The sequence below is a fragment of the Oryctolagus cuniculus genome, chromosome 19 (assembly GCF_964237555.1).
Source record: "Oryctolagus cuniculus chromosome 19, mOryCun1.1, whole genome shotgun sequence".
Classification (NCBI taxonomy): Eukaryota; Metazoa; Chordata; class Mammalia; order Lagomorpha; family Leporidae; genus Oryctolagus; species Oryctolagus cuniculus.
In genome coordinates this window covers 39591685-39609453 of record NC_091450.1, presented here as the reverse complement: position 1 = coordinate 39609453, position 17769 = coordinate 39591685, and the positions used below count along the sequence as shown (strand labels likewise).

The window sequence follows — 17769 nt, the reverse complement described above, 5'->3', positions numbered from 1 at the left end:
TAGGTCTTTTCCCCACATCCTTCATGTCTCTTAACCTCATCTCTTCTAATTTGAGATGCATTGTTCTTCAGTGCTTTCTTCTAGCTTATGTTCTTTTTTTGGTAGGATATATTCTATTAAAGTAAACTGTTCATTTCAATACTTTTTTTTTTTTCATTTTAACCTTTTTTTAAAGATTCTGTGATTGATTGATTCATTCGAATGGCACTAACACAGAGAGAAAGTATCTTCCACCCCCTGGTACATTCCCCAGATGCCCGTGCTGGGCCAAGCTGAAGCCAGGAGCCAGGTCGTCTAGGTCTCCCATGTGGGTGGAAGGAACCCAACTACTTGGGTTATTATCGGCTGCCTCCTAAACACATTAGCAGGAAGCTGACTGGGAAGCAGAGGCAGAACTCAATCCCAGGTACTCCAGTAACAGATGCAGACATTTCAAGCAGCTGTTTAACCTGCTGTGCCACAACGTGTGTTCTTTATTATTTAAACAGTGTTGACCATAGTTACTTTATGCCGTGAACATGGTCTTTATCAAGTCTGTTTCTGCAAGCTCTCCTTGTGCCTTGTTTCCTGTGTAGTTAATGAATTGACTCTAGGCTCGTTTCTTGAGGTCTTGATAGAAGTGGCCCTTCCAGAGCAGGTTTGCCTCTGCTTTGCTCAGGTGTGCAGGGCAGTGTCAGTCTCAGATTACTTTAGATTGCTGTCTTACAGTCTTGGGGCCATCCCAGTGGTGAGAGTCCCGTCCTGATTGAGGACTGCTGATTCTCAGGGGAGCTTTGTTTCCCTCCACTTAACATCTGTGTTGAAGCTTGCCTCTTCCTCGTGGTCTGAGATCTGTCTTCTGTAAATATACCGTCAGCAGTGGGAGCCAAGAGCTCAAGATACTCAGGATAAACAAAATCTGAGGCGCAATCTGGCAGGAGGTGTTTGTGAGTTGCTTTAATAGTTCTTTACCAGATTTGAATGATGGTATGATCTTTTGCTGTTGTTAACGATGCCTAATGTTTAGGTTGCATTTCTGTGATAATAGTCTGTGTGGCATTTTTCATTATTTGTTTACTGATTATAGTTTCCTCCAATGTGAATTGCTTAATCTCTCGTTGAATTTCTTTTTTTTTTCTGTTAATGTTTTCATGGTTCTGAAATGTGGTCCTTGTTAATTCATTATGGGGAGTGTCAATGATAGAGAAAAGTATTTGAATAGGAAATACCAAGTTTCAGTATTTTTGAAGAATTTGTGGTAAATATTAACCTCACAGAAATGTAGTATACTTGTTTTCCTCTCCTACAAATAAGCATCCTATTTTTTAAAAGATCTTCAGGGTTGGTTGGTTGTAAAATTTAATCAAATTGACAGATTCTACGGCCGGCGCCGCGGCTCACTAGGCTAATCCTCCGCCTTGCGGCGCCAGCACACCGGGTTCTAGTCCCGGTCGGGGCGCCAGATTCTGTCCCGGTTGCCCCTCTTCCAGGCCAGCTCTCTGCTGTGGCCAGGGAGTGCAGTAGAGGATGGCCCAAGTGCTTGGGCCCTGCACCCCATGGGAGACCAGGAGAAGCACCTGGCTCCTGCAATTGGATCAGCGCAGTGCGCCGGCCGCAGCGGCCATTGGAGGGTGAACCAACAGAAAGGAAGACCTTTCTCTCTGTCTCTTTCTCTCTCTCTGTCCACTCTGCCTGTAAAAAAAAAAAAAAAATTGACAGATTCTAATGCTGTTTTGTTCTAACTCCTGAGTCATACATGTTATTTTTAGGGACTTACTGACTTGTGCTTTGGTGTCATTCAGGAGCAAATGTTGACCCTTAAACACACAAAAATTCTTGTGAAATCCAAAAGGCAAGGGAATGTCCAGTAGTAGTAGGTCTTATCCAACCACAATCTGATTTTCCCAACACTGCTTTCTTTTCTATGAGTCGCTGGGCTCCTAGCACATTGTTAATTCTTCAGCTAAGATAAAATTTGTTAATGTAACCCAAAATGAAAGCAGAGTCGATTTTAGCAGGCTGGGTATTGTTGTAGCTGACTCTCAGCTGGGCTGGGCCAGAGCCAGGAGCCAGGAGTTCCATCCAGGTCTACTACGTAGGTGGCAGGGACCCAGTACTTGAGCCATCCTCTGCTGTCTTCCCACATGCATTAGCAGGAGGCTGGTTTGGAAGAAGAGGAGCTGAGACTTGAATTAGCGTTGTGATATGGGATACAGTTATCCCCACGACACCCATCTCACGAATTTTTTTTTTTTAAGATTATTTATTCATTTATTTGAAAGGCACAGTTATAGAGAAGCAGAGGCAGAGAGAGAGAAAAGTCTTCCATTGCTGGTTCACTCTCCAATTGGCCTCAAAGGCCGGAGCTGTGCTGATCCAAAGCCAGGAGCCAGGAGCCTCCCACCCAGGTGCAGGGGCCCAAGGACTTGGGCAGTCTTCTACTATGGCTTTTCCAGGCCATAGCAGAGAGCTGGATCGGAAGTGCAGCAGCTGGGACTTGAACCAGAGCCCATGTGGGATGCCGACACTGCAGGCAGCAGCTTTACCTGCTATGCCACAGCTCAAGCCCAAAAAATTCTTTTAAAGAAAAATGTTTTATTTGAATGGCAGAGGTACAGAGATTCACACCTCAAATAGCCCAGCTCAGGCTGAAGCTAGGATCCTGGAATTCCATCTGGATCTCTCATGTCATCAGCTGCTTTCCCACACGTGTTAAGAGAGCTGGATCGGAAGCATAGCAGATTGGGGCCAGCGCTGTGGCGAAGCAGATATTCCCGCCACCTGTGGTGCCAGCATCCATATGGGCGCCAGTTCAAGACCCGGCTGCTCCACTTCCAATCCAGCTCTCTGGTATGACCTGGGAAAGCAGTAGAAGATGGCCCAAGTCCTTGGACCGTTGCATCGTGTGGGAGACCAAAAAGAAGCTCCTGGCTCCTGGCTTTGGATCGGTGCGGCTCCAGCCATTGCAGCCATCTGGGGAGTGAACCAGCAGATGGAAGACCTCTCTCTCTGCCTCTGCCTCTTTGTAACTCTGCCTTTCAAATAAATAAATAAATCTTAAAAAAAAAAAAAAAAAAAAAAAAAAAAAAACGGCATAGTAGGCAGGACTCAAACTGGCACTCCTTTGGGATGCTGGTATTGCAGGTGGCTTAACCTGTTGCACCACAATGGTGCTTTCTTGAGACCTGTTAACATGACAGGTCAGAGAGAGCATGAGATGATAGGAAGAGGTACGCAGAGCTGAGTGCGACAGGCCTTCCTACTGCCATTGCCCCAGGTGCAAATACTAGTGCAGGGGCCACAGCTTGCTTCTGTAGGCGGGATGCTGTCCTCGGTTACCTATGCCACTGAATGTCACTTAGCTTCCAGGAAGGTTCTCTGGGTAAGTGTAGAGAAGGGATTTAAATATAAATGAACTTTGACAGTTAACGTGAGCGCTTCTGATTTCTGCCATGTGGAATTCCACATCTTCCTGCATTTCTTGTGTCAAGTTGTTAATATTGCTAAAATATAAAATGAATGAGATGAAAAGAATTTCTAAAATTTGTTCTATACTACAAACTTATGCATCATGTACTTTAGAAAATATAAAAATAGAAAATACGAGTTCACTTGGTGACTACTGACTTCACTCATAGGTAGTTATAGTGTCAAAGATTTTTTTTGTAGATTTATTTATTTATTTGAGAGGTAGAGTTTTAGGCAGAGAGAGGGAGAGAAAGAGAGAAAGATCTTCAATCCACTGGTTCACTCCCCAAATGGCCACAATGGCCAGAGCTGAACTGATCCAGAGCCAGGGGCTTCTTCTGGGTCTCCCACGTGGGTGCAGGGGCCCAAGCACTTGGGTCATCTTCCACTACTTTCCCAGATCATGGCAGAGAGCTGGATCGGAAGAGGAGCAGCTGAGACTAGCACCAGTACCCAGACGGGATGCTGGCATTGCAGGCAAAGACTTATTAGCCCACTACACCATAGTGCCAGACCTTTTTTTAAAGATTTATTTTGAAAGGCAGAGTGTGACAGAGGAGGAGAGACAGACAGATCTTCCATCCACTGATTAACTCCCCAGATTGCGCTGGACCAGGCCGTAGCAGGTGCCCAGCACTCTGTCTGGGTCTCCCACGTGGGTGGCAAGGAGCCAAGTACTTGGACCATCATCTGCTTCCTTCCCATTCGCATTAGCAGGGAGTTGGATTGGAGGCAGAGCAGCCAGGATTCGTAGTCCAGGTACACTGTCTCAAGTGGAGGCTTAACCTACTGTGCCCCAACACCAACCCCTGACCTGTCTTTCCGAGATTCTAGTATCCAGTAGTTTGTAGGTTTTGGTACCCAGTGTTACCATGATTTTATAAACTGACAGGTGTGACATGCAGGAGGTATTCCATATCAGGTGTGTGGCTCTAGTGGGTATGCACATGTAAGGAGTTGTTTAGAACTCCAGGTATTTTCCCGCAGAAACAGGGTGCTTTGGGGCAGGGGGAGTATTTCTTTTCATCTTACTTGAAAGAGCCATAGATCTGTCTGCTGAGTCTCCTCAAATACCTGCAGTGGCCAGAGCGGGGCCAGGCTGAGGTCAGGAACCTGGACCTCCATCCAGGTCTCTCAAATGGGTGCTGTGGGCCCATCACCTGCTGCCTCCACGGTGTGTTAGCAGGAAGTTGGATTGGAAGCGGAGGACTGGGGACCTGAATTGGCACTCTGATTTGGGGCTGTGGCTGCCCCAAGTGGTGATTTAATCAGATGCACGCAGTAGCTGCGCCCAAGTAGAGAATTCTTAATGCTGACCAGTTGTGGGGTCAGCCTTCAGAGATGCATATAACCTACAGTGCAGGCTAGTGCATCCTAGGACAGAGAGCCTCTGTCTGACCACGGCTCTAAGGAGGGGGGAACTTTTTTTTTTCTGCCAAGGGCCATTTCGATATTTACAACGTCATTCACAAACCACACAAGATTATCAGCTTAGAAATTAGCTGGCTGCAGAGTTGGTGAGTTTGGAGTCCTGCCTGCAGTTGCCTTGGCAGGGCCAGACCGAATGATTTCATGGCAAGTCAGAAATTTCCCACCCCTGTTATGAAAGAAAGTGAGCTCAGAATTCTGGACTAGGGTGTCACTCCCCTAGCTGCAACTCTAATATTTGTGCAGGAAGAGGAAATTTTTCTCTCCAGACTTTTGGAGTTGTGTCTGTAGACCAGAGAGGCCATAGTGTGGAGGAAGAGGAGAGCCTAGAGATGAGGACCACCTGGGGCTCCTGGAAGTGACAGTGAGGAAGAAGATAATGGAGCTGTTGCCCTTCCAGGTGGTGGAGGAGAGAACTTTGTTCAGCCGGCCTGGGCTGAGTTTGTTTTCTGGTCCCCAAACTGTCGGTGAGAGAGAAGCAGCTGGAGATGGGCGTGTTTCCTGTGCCAGACCTCTCCTACACTCATTAGAAGCCACACTGTGGACACTGGGCCAGAGAGAACTGAAAGGAAGGGAGTTGAATGAGAATTGCGGATGGAGCACCTGAGAGGGGTGGGGTCATCCCAGGAATCTGCAGGCGCAAGGAATGGAAGTAGGACAGAGAAGACGGTAGGCCCCAGTTGCCCAGTGAGCAAAGCTTTCTTGTGACTGACCCTGCTGGAGCTGTGCCCTCCACGTGGGCTCATCCCAAGAGCAGTTGTGTGATTTGATTATGCCCTAGAGTGAAGAGCCTGGAGTGGTAACGTTTGTTATGTCTGGGTGGTGATACGTCACTGTGTGTTGTCCTACCCTGTTATTCTTTTTTTTTTTTTTTTTTTTTTTTTGACAGGCAGAGTGAACAGTGAGAGAGAGAGACAGAGACAAAGGTCTTCCTTTGCCGTTGGTTCACCCTCCAATGGCCACTGCGGCCGGCACACTGCGCTCATCTAATGGCAGGAGCCAGGTGCTTCTCCTGGTCTCCCATGGGGTGCAGGAGCCCAAGCACTTGGGCCATCCTCCACTGCACTCCCGGGCCACAGCAGAGAGCTGGCCTGGAAGAGGGGCAACCGGGACAGAACCCGGCGCCCATATGGGATGCTGGCACTGCAGGCGGAGGATTAGCCTAGTGAGCCACCACGCCGGCCCCAACTGGTAGTAACTTCAACAGCTTGATTACATCTCACACAACTAATAGACAAGCTTTAGAGGAGCTTGCATTCATTAACATGTTCATTGCTCTTTAAGCTAATCAAAATAGAAATTCAGTATAAGTCTTCATTTCTTTGGTTTTCTGGAGTACAGGCACCTTAATTCCTTGATGGGCTAGTTGTTTGTGACTACGGACTTTCAAACAGTGCACTTGGATCAGCGGGCAGATACGAGAGTTGGAGGTAGTGTGAAAGTAACATCATTTGTTTTTGCAGACTTTGTAATTTTCTTCTGGAAAATCCAGATTATCCAAAGAGAGAAGATAGAGTCATTATAGACCCCAGCAGCAGCCTGCTTGCCAGCCAGGATGAGACAAAGGCAAGTGTTGTGCCCTGGTTTTGCTGTTTCTGGAAATGCTCTGCTACTGTCTTCATCGTTGCTGTGGAAAGAAAGTGCTTTGTGAGGACACGTTTGGGATGGAAAATGGGATTTCAGAACAAATCTGTACTTCGGTGGCGTCTCTCAATTCCAGCCACTCTGAATTGTGTATTTCACTTCTGCCTTGTGTTATTCTTATCTTCCTCTCCCATAAGGAGTGAAATCCTCTGTATTTTTGTTGCTATAAAGCAAGTTCCTAAAATGAAATAGAAATTGGCAAAAATTCTTTGTGTCATTTTAGAGTTTTTCTTAACATTTTATTATGAAAATTTTCAAACATACAGAATAATTGAGATATTTTATATTTATAACCTGTGTTCCTACCACCAGTGCTACTAAAAAATTAACATTTTATGGAATCCACTTTATTACATAGGTTTCCTCTGTTTTTCCATCAGGATATCTTTATAATATTCATTTTATTATAGTGCATTTCCAAGTAAATTACAGCACTTAACCATACCTCCCTGTAAATCCTTCAGTGTGCTGATCATTGCTTGGTTTATTCTTTGTGGTTTTTTTTTCTTTTGGTATAACAGTTCATACATCTGTTCAACCACATCCCATTATCAAGATGTTATGGTTTGATTTTTTAAAAAACTTTAATAATTGTGATCTAAAGTTGGCTTTAGTATGTTATATGGTAAAGGAAAATGTAATTCAGAACTGACTTAAGGTCTCTTGTTTAATCCTCCCCCTCACCACAGACTCAAGGTTTTCTTTTACATATTTTGTCATAGGAAAACAATGTTTTATGGAGAGAAACCAGCTGAAAAAATGCATTCAGATCCCCAGTTACACTTGTTTGTTAGTTCCATCTAGAGACACAAGTCGCCAGTCGTTGACCTCTGAGCCACTCTTCTGTTTATAGGGCTAGAAACCTCATTATAGAGGAATTATAAGAACAAATGATTATTCTTTTTGGCAGTACTTGTCCCACAGTGATTCCCCTTGGGAAACACCAGCCTCTCATTGTGTGCTCCTCTCATTCCAGTTGCCTAAAGTAGACTTCTTTGACTATTCCAAACTGGCTCCTCTTGACCAGCGCTGCTTCATTCAAGCTGCCGACCTCCTGATGGCCGACTTCAGAATGCTCAGCAGCCAGGACATCAAGTGGGCCCTGCATGAGCTCAAAGGACACTATGCAATCACCCGAAAGGTGCTCGACCTGCCTTTCCTCTCCTCCTGACTGCTTCTTCCTGTGCTAACAGAACGGGTTGTCCGTCTTCTGGAAATTGGGACGGTTTAGGATGGCAGAGAGCTAAAGGCGTTTGTTGGGGTGGAGTTAAGTAGAAAAAGCTGTTTGCTGATCAGGAAGATCTGAAAAGAAATGATGGGGCCAGCCTTCTGATGTAGCAGCCTCCAGTTCTGATCCAGCTCCCTGCTAGTGTGTCTAGGAAAGCAGTGGAATATGCCTCAAGTGGTTGGGCCCCTGCTACCCAGGAGACCCAGATGGAGCTCCAGGCTCCTGCCTTTGGCCTGGACCCGCCCCAGCCCTTGCTGGCCATTTGGGGGAGTAAACCAGCAAATGGAAGCTCTCTCTCTATATTCCTCTTTCCCCTGTGTCTTTCCCCCTCCCTTTCAAATAAATAAATCTTTTAAAAAAGGAAAGAAATGATAGATCAGAAGCAGGAAAGTTCTAGTCTGACCATGAAGACATGGAGGACAGCAGCCTTACGAAATAAAGGATGATTAGAGGACAAAAGGTTAATTCCAGTCCTGCTCCTTCCTGACTGCTGACAGGGTCAGACAGCTATCCCCCAGTGGCTCTATTACCAGTGACATGAACCCAGGAACACACTTGTGTCCAGCTGGTGGCTAGCCTCAGAGTGGGCAGCTACTGACAGCACCAGAGTTTACTCTCAGGGCCTGAAATAAGATGGCACATTAGGGCCTGTGCTACGTAGCTTGGGTGGTACTGGTCACTGAGCTGACACAGATGTACTCATTTAGTGAGGTGCCCTGCGCAGTACTTGTCTGACAACAGCAGTAGGCAGTTCCCAGAAGACTGAGGGCCAGCAGAGGCCCCCTGCTGCATTAAACCTTACCCTCCTTCTGGAGCTCTCTGTGGATCTCAGCAGACACTCATTTTTATTTTTTTCAGAAGACAAATGTGAAATTCCTTTAATGGTTAAAATGCCCGCCGGGTCTTACCTGAAGGAAGGTGAGCCGCAGGTGAATGTGGCGCATGCGGAGTTCAGGCCGTGCTTTCATCACCTCTAGCGTCAGGCAGCTGCCGATCCTAATCGTGGGTTAGTTTTAGGTAAAGCTCCTCTGAAGGGAAGTTGGTGCTTTCTACTTCTTAGTCTCATTCCCAGAGCTGCGTAGTAGGGAATGCCTGTGCTGTCAGCGAAAGTCAGCCTCCCCAAAGTTACTCTTTGCAAGACATCTGTCGGCCTGCAGCAGGACTCTCGTCTGCTTCCTTTGCAACTTTTCAGTTCCTGGGAGCCCAGAGGAATGAGGAAACGGCAGCAGTAAGCAGTGGCTCTTCTGGTCTCATTAGTCCTGATGGTGCCTGGGGATGGGCCCCATCCGGGTGCCCATGGAAGAAACTGCACTAGCAGGTGTCCCTCCCACCTACTGTTTGCAAAAAAAAAAAAAAAAAAACACACAGAAAACAAAGGGTCTGGTCATTCCACTGCCCAGTCATTTGAATGGGTGGTGTAGATTTTTGTAGTTACGTTGCAACTCTTCGGTAAACCTTGTGCGTCCTCAGGCAGCTTTGAATGACAGGAAGATTCATCTAAAGGTTCTCCCGCGCCACCTCCTATCTTTGAAACTCTTTGCTTGAAAAACTAATCCAGTTCTCTGTGCATTTCCTCCTCACTTGCTGCATCTTTCTGATCCTTCTGTAGCTTCTGGTGTTTCTATTTTTTTTGTTTGTTTGTTTTGTTGTGTTTAGAAATTTACATGGGTTTTGAAATGGGGTGGGTCATGCTTTGTGAATTAAAGAGGAGTGTTTCAGAGGAAATACTCTGTGGTGGAAATAAAAATTTGCACCCAGTTAGAACTTAGAACTTGGGCTTGCTATGTGTTAAAGTTGCACAGGAGTTCTGTCTTCTGGAAAGTAGCCATAGTCTAGACCAAGGGATGGGCAACATACTCACAAACATTTCTGGGTTATACAAATGGTGTGGCTTTTCTGTGCCACCTGTAAACAGGACCACTCGTGAAGTCATGTTCACTGTGGAGATTGTGTCACACTCCTCTGGATTTGCCCACAAGCATACAAGGGTAGAGACTGTGTTCTAACCAGTCCCTGTTTACCCAGCATTCAGCTTTGGTCATTATCAGCTCATGCTTAGTCTCAATGCATCTCTATCCCTGCCCATTTTCCTCCTACCCAGACAGTTTTGGAGCAAATTACAAATATCTCATCATTTTCCTCCACAGCTATTTCAATGTCTGTCTTTAAAAGATATATACTCTAGGCAGGTGCCGCGGCTCACTAGGCTAATCCTCCGGCGCCGGCACCCCGGGTTCTAGTCCCGGTCGGGGCGCCGGATTCTGTCCTGGTTGCTCCTCTTCCAGTCCAGCTCTCTGCTGTGGCCCGGGAGTGCAGTGGAGGATGGCCCAAGTGCTTGGGCCCTGTACCCGCATGGGAGCCAGGAGAAAGCACCTGGCTCCTGGCTTCAGATCGGCGCAGCGCACCAGCCGTGGTGACCATTTGGTGGGTGAACCAACAGAAGGAGGACCTTTCTCTCTGTCTCTCTCTCTAACTCTGCCTGTCAAAAAAAAAAAAAAAAATATATATATATATATATATACTCATATATACTCTAAAGCTGTGTAGTTCTGCATACATTCCTACAGACTTACTTCTAAAGATACAGTTTAAAAACTTGCCATGGAACCCCAAATCTCCTTAAGCTGGGTAGTAAAAATACCATCTTAAGTGTTAAAGTGATCATATAGATAGGGTTAAGGGTCTGGTTATAATAGTAGATAGAATTAAAAAGGAATGAATGCTCCAACATGGGAAACAGTCCACACAGCAGACTCACAGAATGACAATCACTTTAAATAGCACTCTGACCTCAAAATAAGCCCTTAAGGCATTCTGGTTGGCTGAAAAGCCCTTGAGAGCATTTTAGGCATGGAAATCCAAGACACTGATGCAAAAATGTCCTACGTGAAGAATCTCAGTGAGTGAGACCCCAGTGGAAAGAAGTGGCCATCAAAGATAGAGGTACTTTTCTCTGAAGTGAGGAGAGAACTTCCACTTTGCTTACAGCCTTGTCTAAATACCGACAGAGTTTGTGGATTCAGAAGACTTCCATAGCCTAGGCAGCTCATGTCAAGAGCCTCAGGTGATCACTGATGTCATACATAAGAGTGTTAATCATTAAATTAATAGCAAGAGACACTGTTCACAGTAGAACCCGGTGTGCCGGCGCCGCAAGCGGAGGAATAGCCTATTAAGCCGCCGCACTGGCCCTTAATTGATTTTTTTCTTACAGCTTATTTGTTGAAAGCATTGAGTTTGTCCTATAGGTTTGCCAGTCTAGCTTTCATTGCCTACATCCCTTTGGTGTCATTATCTAGTTCTCTGTTAAGTTGATAGATTTAGAAATTTGATCAAACTCACGTTTGATTTTTTTTTTCTTTCCTCCCACCTTGGATCCTAGTTCTATTTCTGCTACTTGTTAGTGTGTGACTTGAGCAAGTGTCTTCAACTTGTCGACCTTTAGTTTTCTTTCAGAGTAGATAGAGAATCTTACATAGCTATCAAGAAGATTAGGTGGTAATGTGTGTAAAGCCATAACTTAGTGCCTCTTATACGTCAGATTTCCTTTTTTTATATATTTATTTATTTATTTGACATATAGAGTTAGAGAGAGAGGTCTTCCCTCTGTTGGTTCACCCCCCAAATGGCTGCCACGGCCGGAGCTGCGCCGATCCAAAGCCAGGAGCCAGGTGCTTCCTCCTGGTCTCCTGTGCGGGTGCAGGGCCCAAGCACCTGGGCCATCCTCCACTGCCTTCCCAGGCCACAGCAGAGAGCTGGACTGGAAGAGGAGCAACCGGGACTAGAACCCAGCACCCATGTGGGATGCCGGTGCCGCAGGTGGAGGATTAGCCATGTGAGCCACAGCACCGGCCCCTGATTTACGACAGATTTCATTAGAGTTCCCGTCCCTTCACACTTGTTTCTGTGTCCTTCAGAACCATTGTAGGCTTTCATACCATCTTCAGGGTCAGTTCTTAGCAAATACTTCAGACGCCTTCTCAGGATTCAGTCTCCTTAGGTTTTGCAGCATTGAATTCAAGCAGAAGTGGACTACCGCCCAGAGAGGGCTTCCCTCATCAGCTCCCCATCTGCAGTGTGGAGGCCCAGAATGCAGGGAACCCCGCCCCATGTGGGTGGGGGTGGAGGGTTCTCGGTCTTTGAGCGCAACCATTTTTTTTAAGTATCCTGTGGACAGATTTCTTGAGACCCCAAGTGTAGTACCTTTTATATTTCTTTTCTGGTTAGAGTTCTAAAGGAACAAAAAATGTTCTACCACTTCACTGTTAACTGTTTTTACTTATTTATTTTAAAGATTTATTTATTTATTCGAAAGAGTGATAGTGATCTTGCATTCACTAGTTCACTCCCCCAGATGGCCACAACAGCCCAGGTCTATATGAAAGCAAAGCCAAGAGCCAGGAACTCCATCCTGCTCTTCCACATGAGTGGCAGGGACCCAACTTGGGCCATCTTCTGTTACCTTCCCAGGCACATTAGCAGGAAGTTGGATAGGGAGCAGAGCAGCTAGGATTCCAACTGGTGCTGTGATATTGAAGTAGCAGCTTAACCTGGTGTACTGCAATGCCAGCCCCACTGCTAAATGTTTTTAATGAAAAAATCTAACCTGGAGGGAGTAAGTAAAGCTGTGAAACTCGCAGCAGGAAATACTTTCACAGTGAGTATCTTGATCAGAGTAATTCATTTCCATAGTTTAAAAAAATCAAATAGGGGCTGGCGTTGTGGTGTAGTGAGCTAAGCCTCTGCCTGCCTGCTATGCCAGCATCCCATATGGGCACTGGTTCATGTCCTGGCTGCTCCTCTTCCAATCCATCTCTTTGCTATGGCCTGGGAAAGCAGCAGGAAATGACCCTAGTCCTTGGGCCCCTGTACCCATGTGGGAGACCCAGAAGAAGCTCCTGGCTTCAGGTAGGCATAGCTCTGGCCTCTGCGGCCATTTGAGAAGTGAACCAGCAGTTGGAAGACCTTTCTCTCTCCCTCTCTGTCTGTAACTCTACCTCTCAAATAAATAAAAAGGGCTGCTTTAAAAAAAAATCAAATAGTGCTGAAGTGATTATTTATCATGTTTTTAAGTGGCAAGCTAACGGTCTCTTTATCCTCAACTCTGCTGAGGCAACTCTTTATCCATGTCTTCTGGCATTTACTTCCATATTTGTGAGCATATGGTTGTGTTTGATTTGTGAACTCTAGAGATTTTTTGTATTTTTATTCTTTTGGTGGATGGGAATGCTAGATCTTAGACATAAACATCTTTCAAATATGCACAAATATTTTTAAAGATTTTATTTTATTTTATTTTTTGACAGGCAGAGTAGACAGTGAGAGAGAGACAGAGAGATAGGTCTTCCTTTTGCCATTAGTTCACCCTTCAGTGGCCGCCGCGGCAACATCGCGCTGAACCAAAGCCAGGAGCCAGGTGCTTCTCCTGGTCACCCATGGGGTGCAGGGCCCAAGCACTTGGGCCATCCTCCACTGCACTCCCGGGCCATAGCAGAGAGCTGGCCTGGAAGGGGGCAACCGGGACAGAATCTAGTGCCCCGAATGGGACTAGAACCCGGGGTGCCAGCACCGCAGGTGGAGGATTAGCCTATTGAGCCGCGGTGCAGGCCTAAAGATTTTTATTTATTACAGACAGTGAGAGGGAGAGACAGAAAGGTCTTCTATCTGCTGGTTCACTCCCCAAATGGCTGCAACAGCCAGAGCTGCTGGGCTGATCCAAAGCCGGGAACCAGGAGCTGCTTCCAGGTCTCCCACATGGGTGCAGGGACCCAAGGACTTGGGCTATCTTCTACTGCTTTCCCAGGTGCATTAGCAGGGTGCTGGATCAGAAGAGGAGCAGCCGGGACTAGAATGGGCATCCATATAGGATGCCTCACTACAGGCAGAGGATTAAGCTTCTGCGCCATAGCATGGGCCCTTACATGATTTTTTTTTTTTTTTTAAGATTTATTTTTCATTTACTTGAAAGGCAGAGTTACAGAGAAAGATCTTCATCTGCTGTTTCACTCCGCAAATGGCCACAACAGCCAGGGTTGGGCCAGGCTGAGGCCAGGAGCCGAGAGTTTTTTCCAGGTCTATAGAAGCCCAAGGACTTGGGCCGTCTTCCACTGCATTCCCACGTGCATTTAGCAGGGAGCTAGATCAAAAGTAGAATAGCGGAGTCTAGAATCGAGTCATATGGGATGCTGGCACCACCATTGTAGGCTTAAACTACTATGCCACAATGCCGGCCCCCAGTACTTTTCAGAGTTTTCATTATTATAACTGTAGAAACGTTGGCTACTAAAGCATAATGTAGCGTAATAATGTTTTGTTGGATTTTCTTGTTATTCAAGTTGCAATTACCTGATAATTTTTATATTTGTATTGATTTCCTTTTTTTTTTTTTATTTGACAGATAGAGTTAGACAGTGTGAGAGAGAGACAGAGAAAGGTCTTCCTTCCGTTGGTTCACTCCCCAAATGGCCTCTACGGCCAGCACTGCGCCAATCTGAAGCCAGGAGCCAGGTGCTTCCTCCTGGTCTCCCATGCAGGTGCAGGGCCCAAGCACTTGGGCCATCCTCCATTGCATTCCCGGGCTACAGCAGAGAGCTGGACTGGAAGAGGAGCAGCCGGGACTAGAAACCGGTGCCCACATGGGATGCTGGCGCCGCAGGCGGAGAATCCTCCTAATCAGCCAAGTGAGCCACGGCACTGACCCGATTTCCTATTGTTTTGATAATTTTTTTATTCCAGCTAAATGTTTCCACACCTGACAGCTCAAATACAGCTCTTTATATTGTCAGAGCTGTCAGTTTACCCCTTAGTCCATCTGCCCCAAACTCGCCTTCCTCTTCCTGGCTCCTCTTGCTGATCTCTGTTCTTGCTACACAGCCACCTTCCAGAAGCCTGCCTTCAGCCTCATCTTGGGAATTCCATGTGGTGTTCTCCTGGCTTATTTCCTGAATTCTACATCTGATGACGTTCCTTGTCTTGGATTTTTTTTTAAAGATTTATTTTATTTATTTGAAAGAGTTACAGAGAGAAAGAGGTCATCCATCTACTGGTTTCACTCCCCACATGCCCACAACTGCCAGAGTTGAGCCAGCCCGAAGCCAGGAGCATCTGTGACAAGTACTTTGAAAGAAAACTACAGGATGCTTTAAAAGGGTGTAACAGGAGGCTCTTAAGTTCTTAAGCCCCTAAGAACACAGGGGGCTTCAGGAGGGCCTTCCTGATGGATGACGTTTAATCTCTAAATCTAACCAGGAGTTAAGGGAGTTGTAGAAATAGAAGATGGTGGTGTAGGGGTTAGTGCGGTGGTGCAGCAGGTAAAGCCACTGCATGCAGTGGCAGCATTCCATGTGGGTGCTGGTTTAAGGCCCAGCTGCTCCAGTTTTGATCCAGCTCTCTGCTGGTACACCTGGGAAAGCAGTGGAGGATGGCCCAGTTTCTTGTGCCCCTGCACCCATGTGGGAGACCCAGAAGAAGCTTCTGGCTCTTGCTTCGGATTGGCCCAGCTCCAGTTGTTGCCAGCATTTGGGGAGTGAACTAGCAGATGAAAGATAGTGCACTCGCTCACTCGCTCGCTTGCTCTCCGTCTGTCTCTGCCTCTCTGTAAGAAAGGAGAGCTGCTTCTGGGTCTCGATCTCGCATCCATATGAGACACCAGCACCTCAGGCCGGGGCTTTAACCCACCGTGCCACAGTGCTAGTCCCTTTAGTCTGGGTTTTCATATTCACACTTGACATTGTTTCACTGTGTTGAAGATCATTTGCATGTTAGTTTTTTCTTGTTTAAAAAATTATTTATTTGAAAGGCAGAGTTACAGAGAATGTTTGCGATGGAGGGGAGACAGAGAAAGAGAGAGATCTTCCATGTGCTGGTTTCAAATGGTCACCACGGCCAGGGCTTGGCCAGTCCAAAGCCAGGAGATTGGAGTTCCATTTGGGTCTGCCATGTGGGTGGCAGGAGCCCAAGCACTTGGGCCATCCTCTGTTGCTTTCCCAGAAGCATCAGTAGGGAGCTGGATCAGAAGTGGTACACTCAGGACTCAAACCAGTGCTCACAGGGGATCCAGGCATCCAGCAGCAGACCAGCCTGCTGTGCCACGGCAGACTCCAAGCTTTGTCTTGAAAATGCTGCCGCAGATGGACTGACTGTTGAATGCCTGCCATGGCGCATACAGGGAGTATCTTTTTTTCTTTTCTTTAGATTGATTTTGTTTATTTGAAAGGCAGAGTTAGAGAAAAAAAAGACAGATCTTCCATCTTTGAAAAATAGGGGCCGGCGCCGTGGTGCAGTGGGTTAATCCTCCGCCTGCAGCGCCGGCATCCCATATGGGCGCCGGTTCTAGTCCCAGCTGCTCCTCTTCCACTCCAGCTCTCTGCTGTGGCCTGGGAAAGCAGTGGAAGGTGGCCCAAGTCCTTGGGCCTCTGCACCCGAATGGGAGACCTGGAAGAAGCTCCTGGCTCCTGGCTTCTGATTGGCACAGCTCCGGCTGATGTGGCCATCTGGGGAGTTAACCAACAGAAGGAAGACCTCTCTCTGTGTCTCTACCTCTCACTGTCTGTCACTCTACCTCTTAAATAAATAAATAAAATCTTTTAAAAAAAAAAGAATAAAGGAGCCTAAATAAATATACAGGTATATTTAAATATTTATTTATTTATTTGAAAGACAGAGTGACAGAAAGAGGGAGAGACAGAGAGAAATCTTCCATCTTCTAGTTCACTCCCGTAATGGCCATCATGGCTGGGGCTGGACCAGACCAAAGCTAGGAGCCAGGAGCTTCTTAACATGGTCTCCAGCATGAGTAGGTATCTTTTGATTTTCTCAGGCCATTAGCAAGAAACTGGATTGGAAGAGAAGCAGCCAGGAATCAAACCGGCGTCCGTATGGGATGCTGGCTTGACAGGCAACAGCTTTACCTGCTACACCGCAGTGCTGGCCCCCACAAGAAATTTCTTAATGAGCGCCCAAGCTCCCTTCCTTTGAGGGACTTAGTTCTAGTGGCTAGGGCCATCTTTTTACCCACTGTTAAGCTTCTGCTGTCTGGGGATCTCCCCCTCGGCTTCCTAGATGGCTCCCACCTCATGGCTTTGTCATCCTTGTCTCTGCACGTGTGAGGCATTCCTGTCTCTGGGCCTGATCTCCACCAGGCTTCAGAGCCTGTGTCCATCCCTCACCCTTCACGTCATTAACATGCCATTGTAGTGCTTCCAGGGCATCCTCACAGAAGCTTTGGCAGTTGTCACAGACGTCTCCAGTATCTTACCAGAGTTCCTCAGTTCTCAGAACTGTTGGTTGAGTGCCTGTCTGATCTGTGAATGTTGAAGCTGGGAGAAATGTCAAACAACAAGAGGAACGGCATTCTTGAACATTTGCTGTTCCTAGGTTCTTTGAGCTGGGCTTCGTGCATACTGGCTGACTTCCTGATGGGTTAGGGCTAGACCCTGAGGATGCTGAGATCCAGGGACACAAAGTAGCCTTCTTCCAGACACAGCTGTTAGGAGGGGCGAGGGTCACAGAGGGTTGGACCAGTAAGACGAGTCTTCTGAAAGCCCTGGGAGCTGGGAGCACTAGGGAGGAGATGAAGGTGGTGGTGAAGCCGTCTTTAAGGAAGATGTTCTTCCAGAGGAAGGATACGTACAAAGGCTGAATCAGGAGTAGCCACGGTGCCTTTGGGGTATGTAGACTGGCAGGTCTCAGAAGGAAGGAATTATATTAAAGCAAGATTTTGAGGGGGCCAGCACTGTGGCACAGCAGGTTAAGTCACCACCTGCAGCGCCGACATTCTGTGGAGCACTGGTTTAAGTCCTGACTGCTCCACTTCCAATCCATCTCCCCGCTGTGCACCTGAAAAAGCACCCACGCTGAAGACCTGGATAGAGTCCTAGGCTCCTGGTTTCAGCCTGGCCCAGTCCAAGCCGTTGTGGCCGTTTGAGAAGTGAACCAGCAGATGGAAGATCTCTCTCTCTCTCCTTCCCTCTGTCACTCTTTATAGAGAAAGGCTCCTTTAGTTTATTATCTTTAAAATATTT

At 46.8% G+C, this 17769-nt stretch overlaps 1 protein-coding gene across 2 annotated transcripts in view; it reads left to right on the top strand.

Moving 5' to 3' along the window:
- The window catches only part of RNF216 (ring finger protein 216), a 138655-nt gene that overhangs the window by 23657 nt on the left and 97229 nt on the right, over window positions 1–17769 (top strand). For both annotated transcript variants that reach the window (XM_070064338.1, XM_051839048.2), the window contains 2 exons: window positions 6339–6441; window positions 7496–7660. In XM_070064338.1, the coding sequence (XP_069920439.1) occupies window positions 6339–6441; window positions 7496–7660 (268 nt within the window). The remainder of the gene's footprint in view (window positions 1–6338; window positions 6442–7495; window positions 7661–17769) is intronic.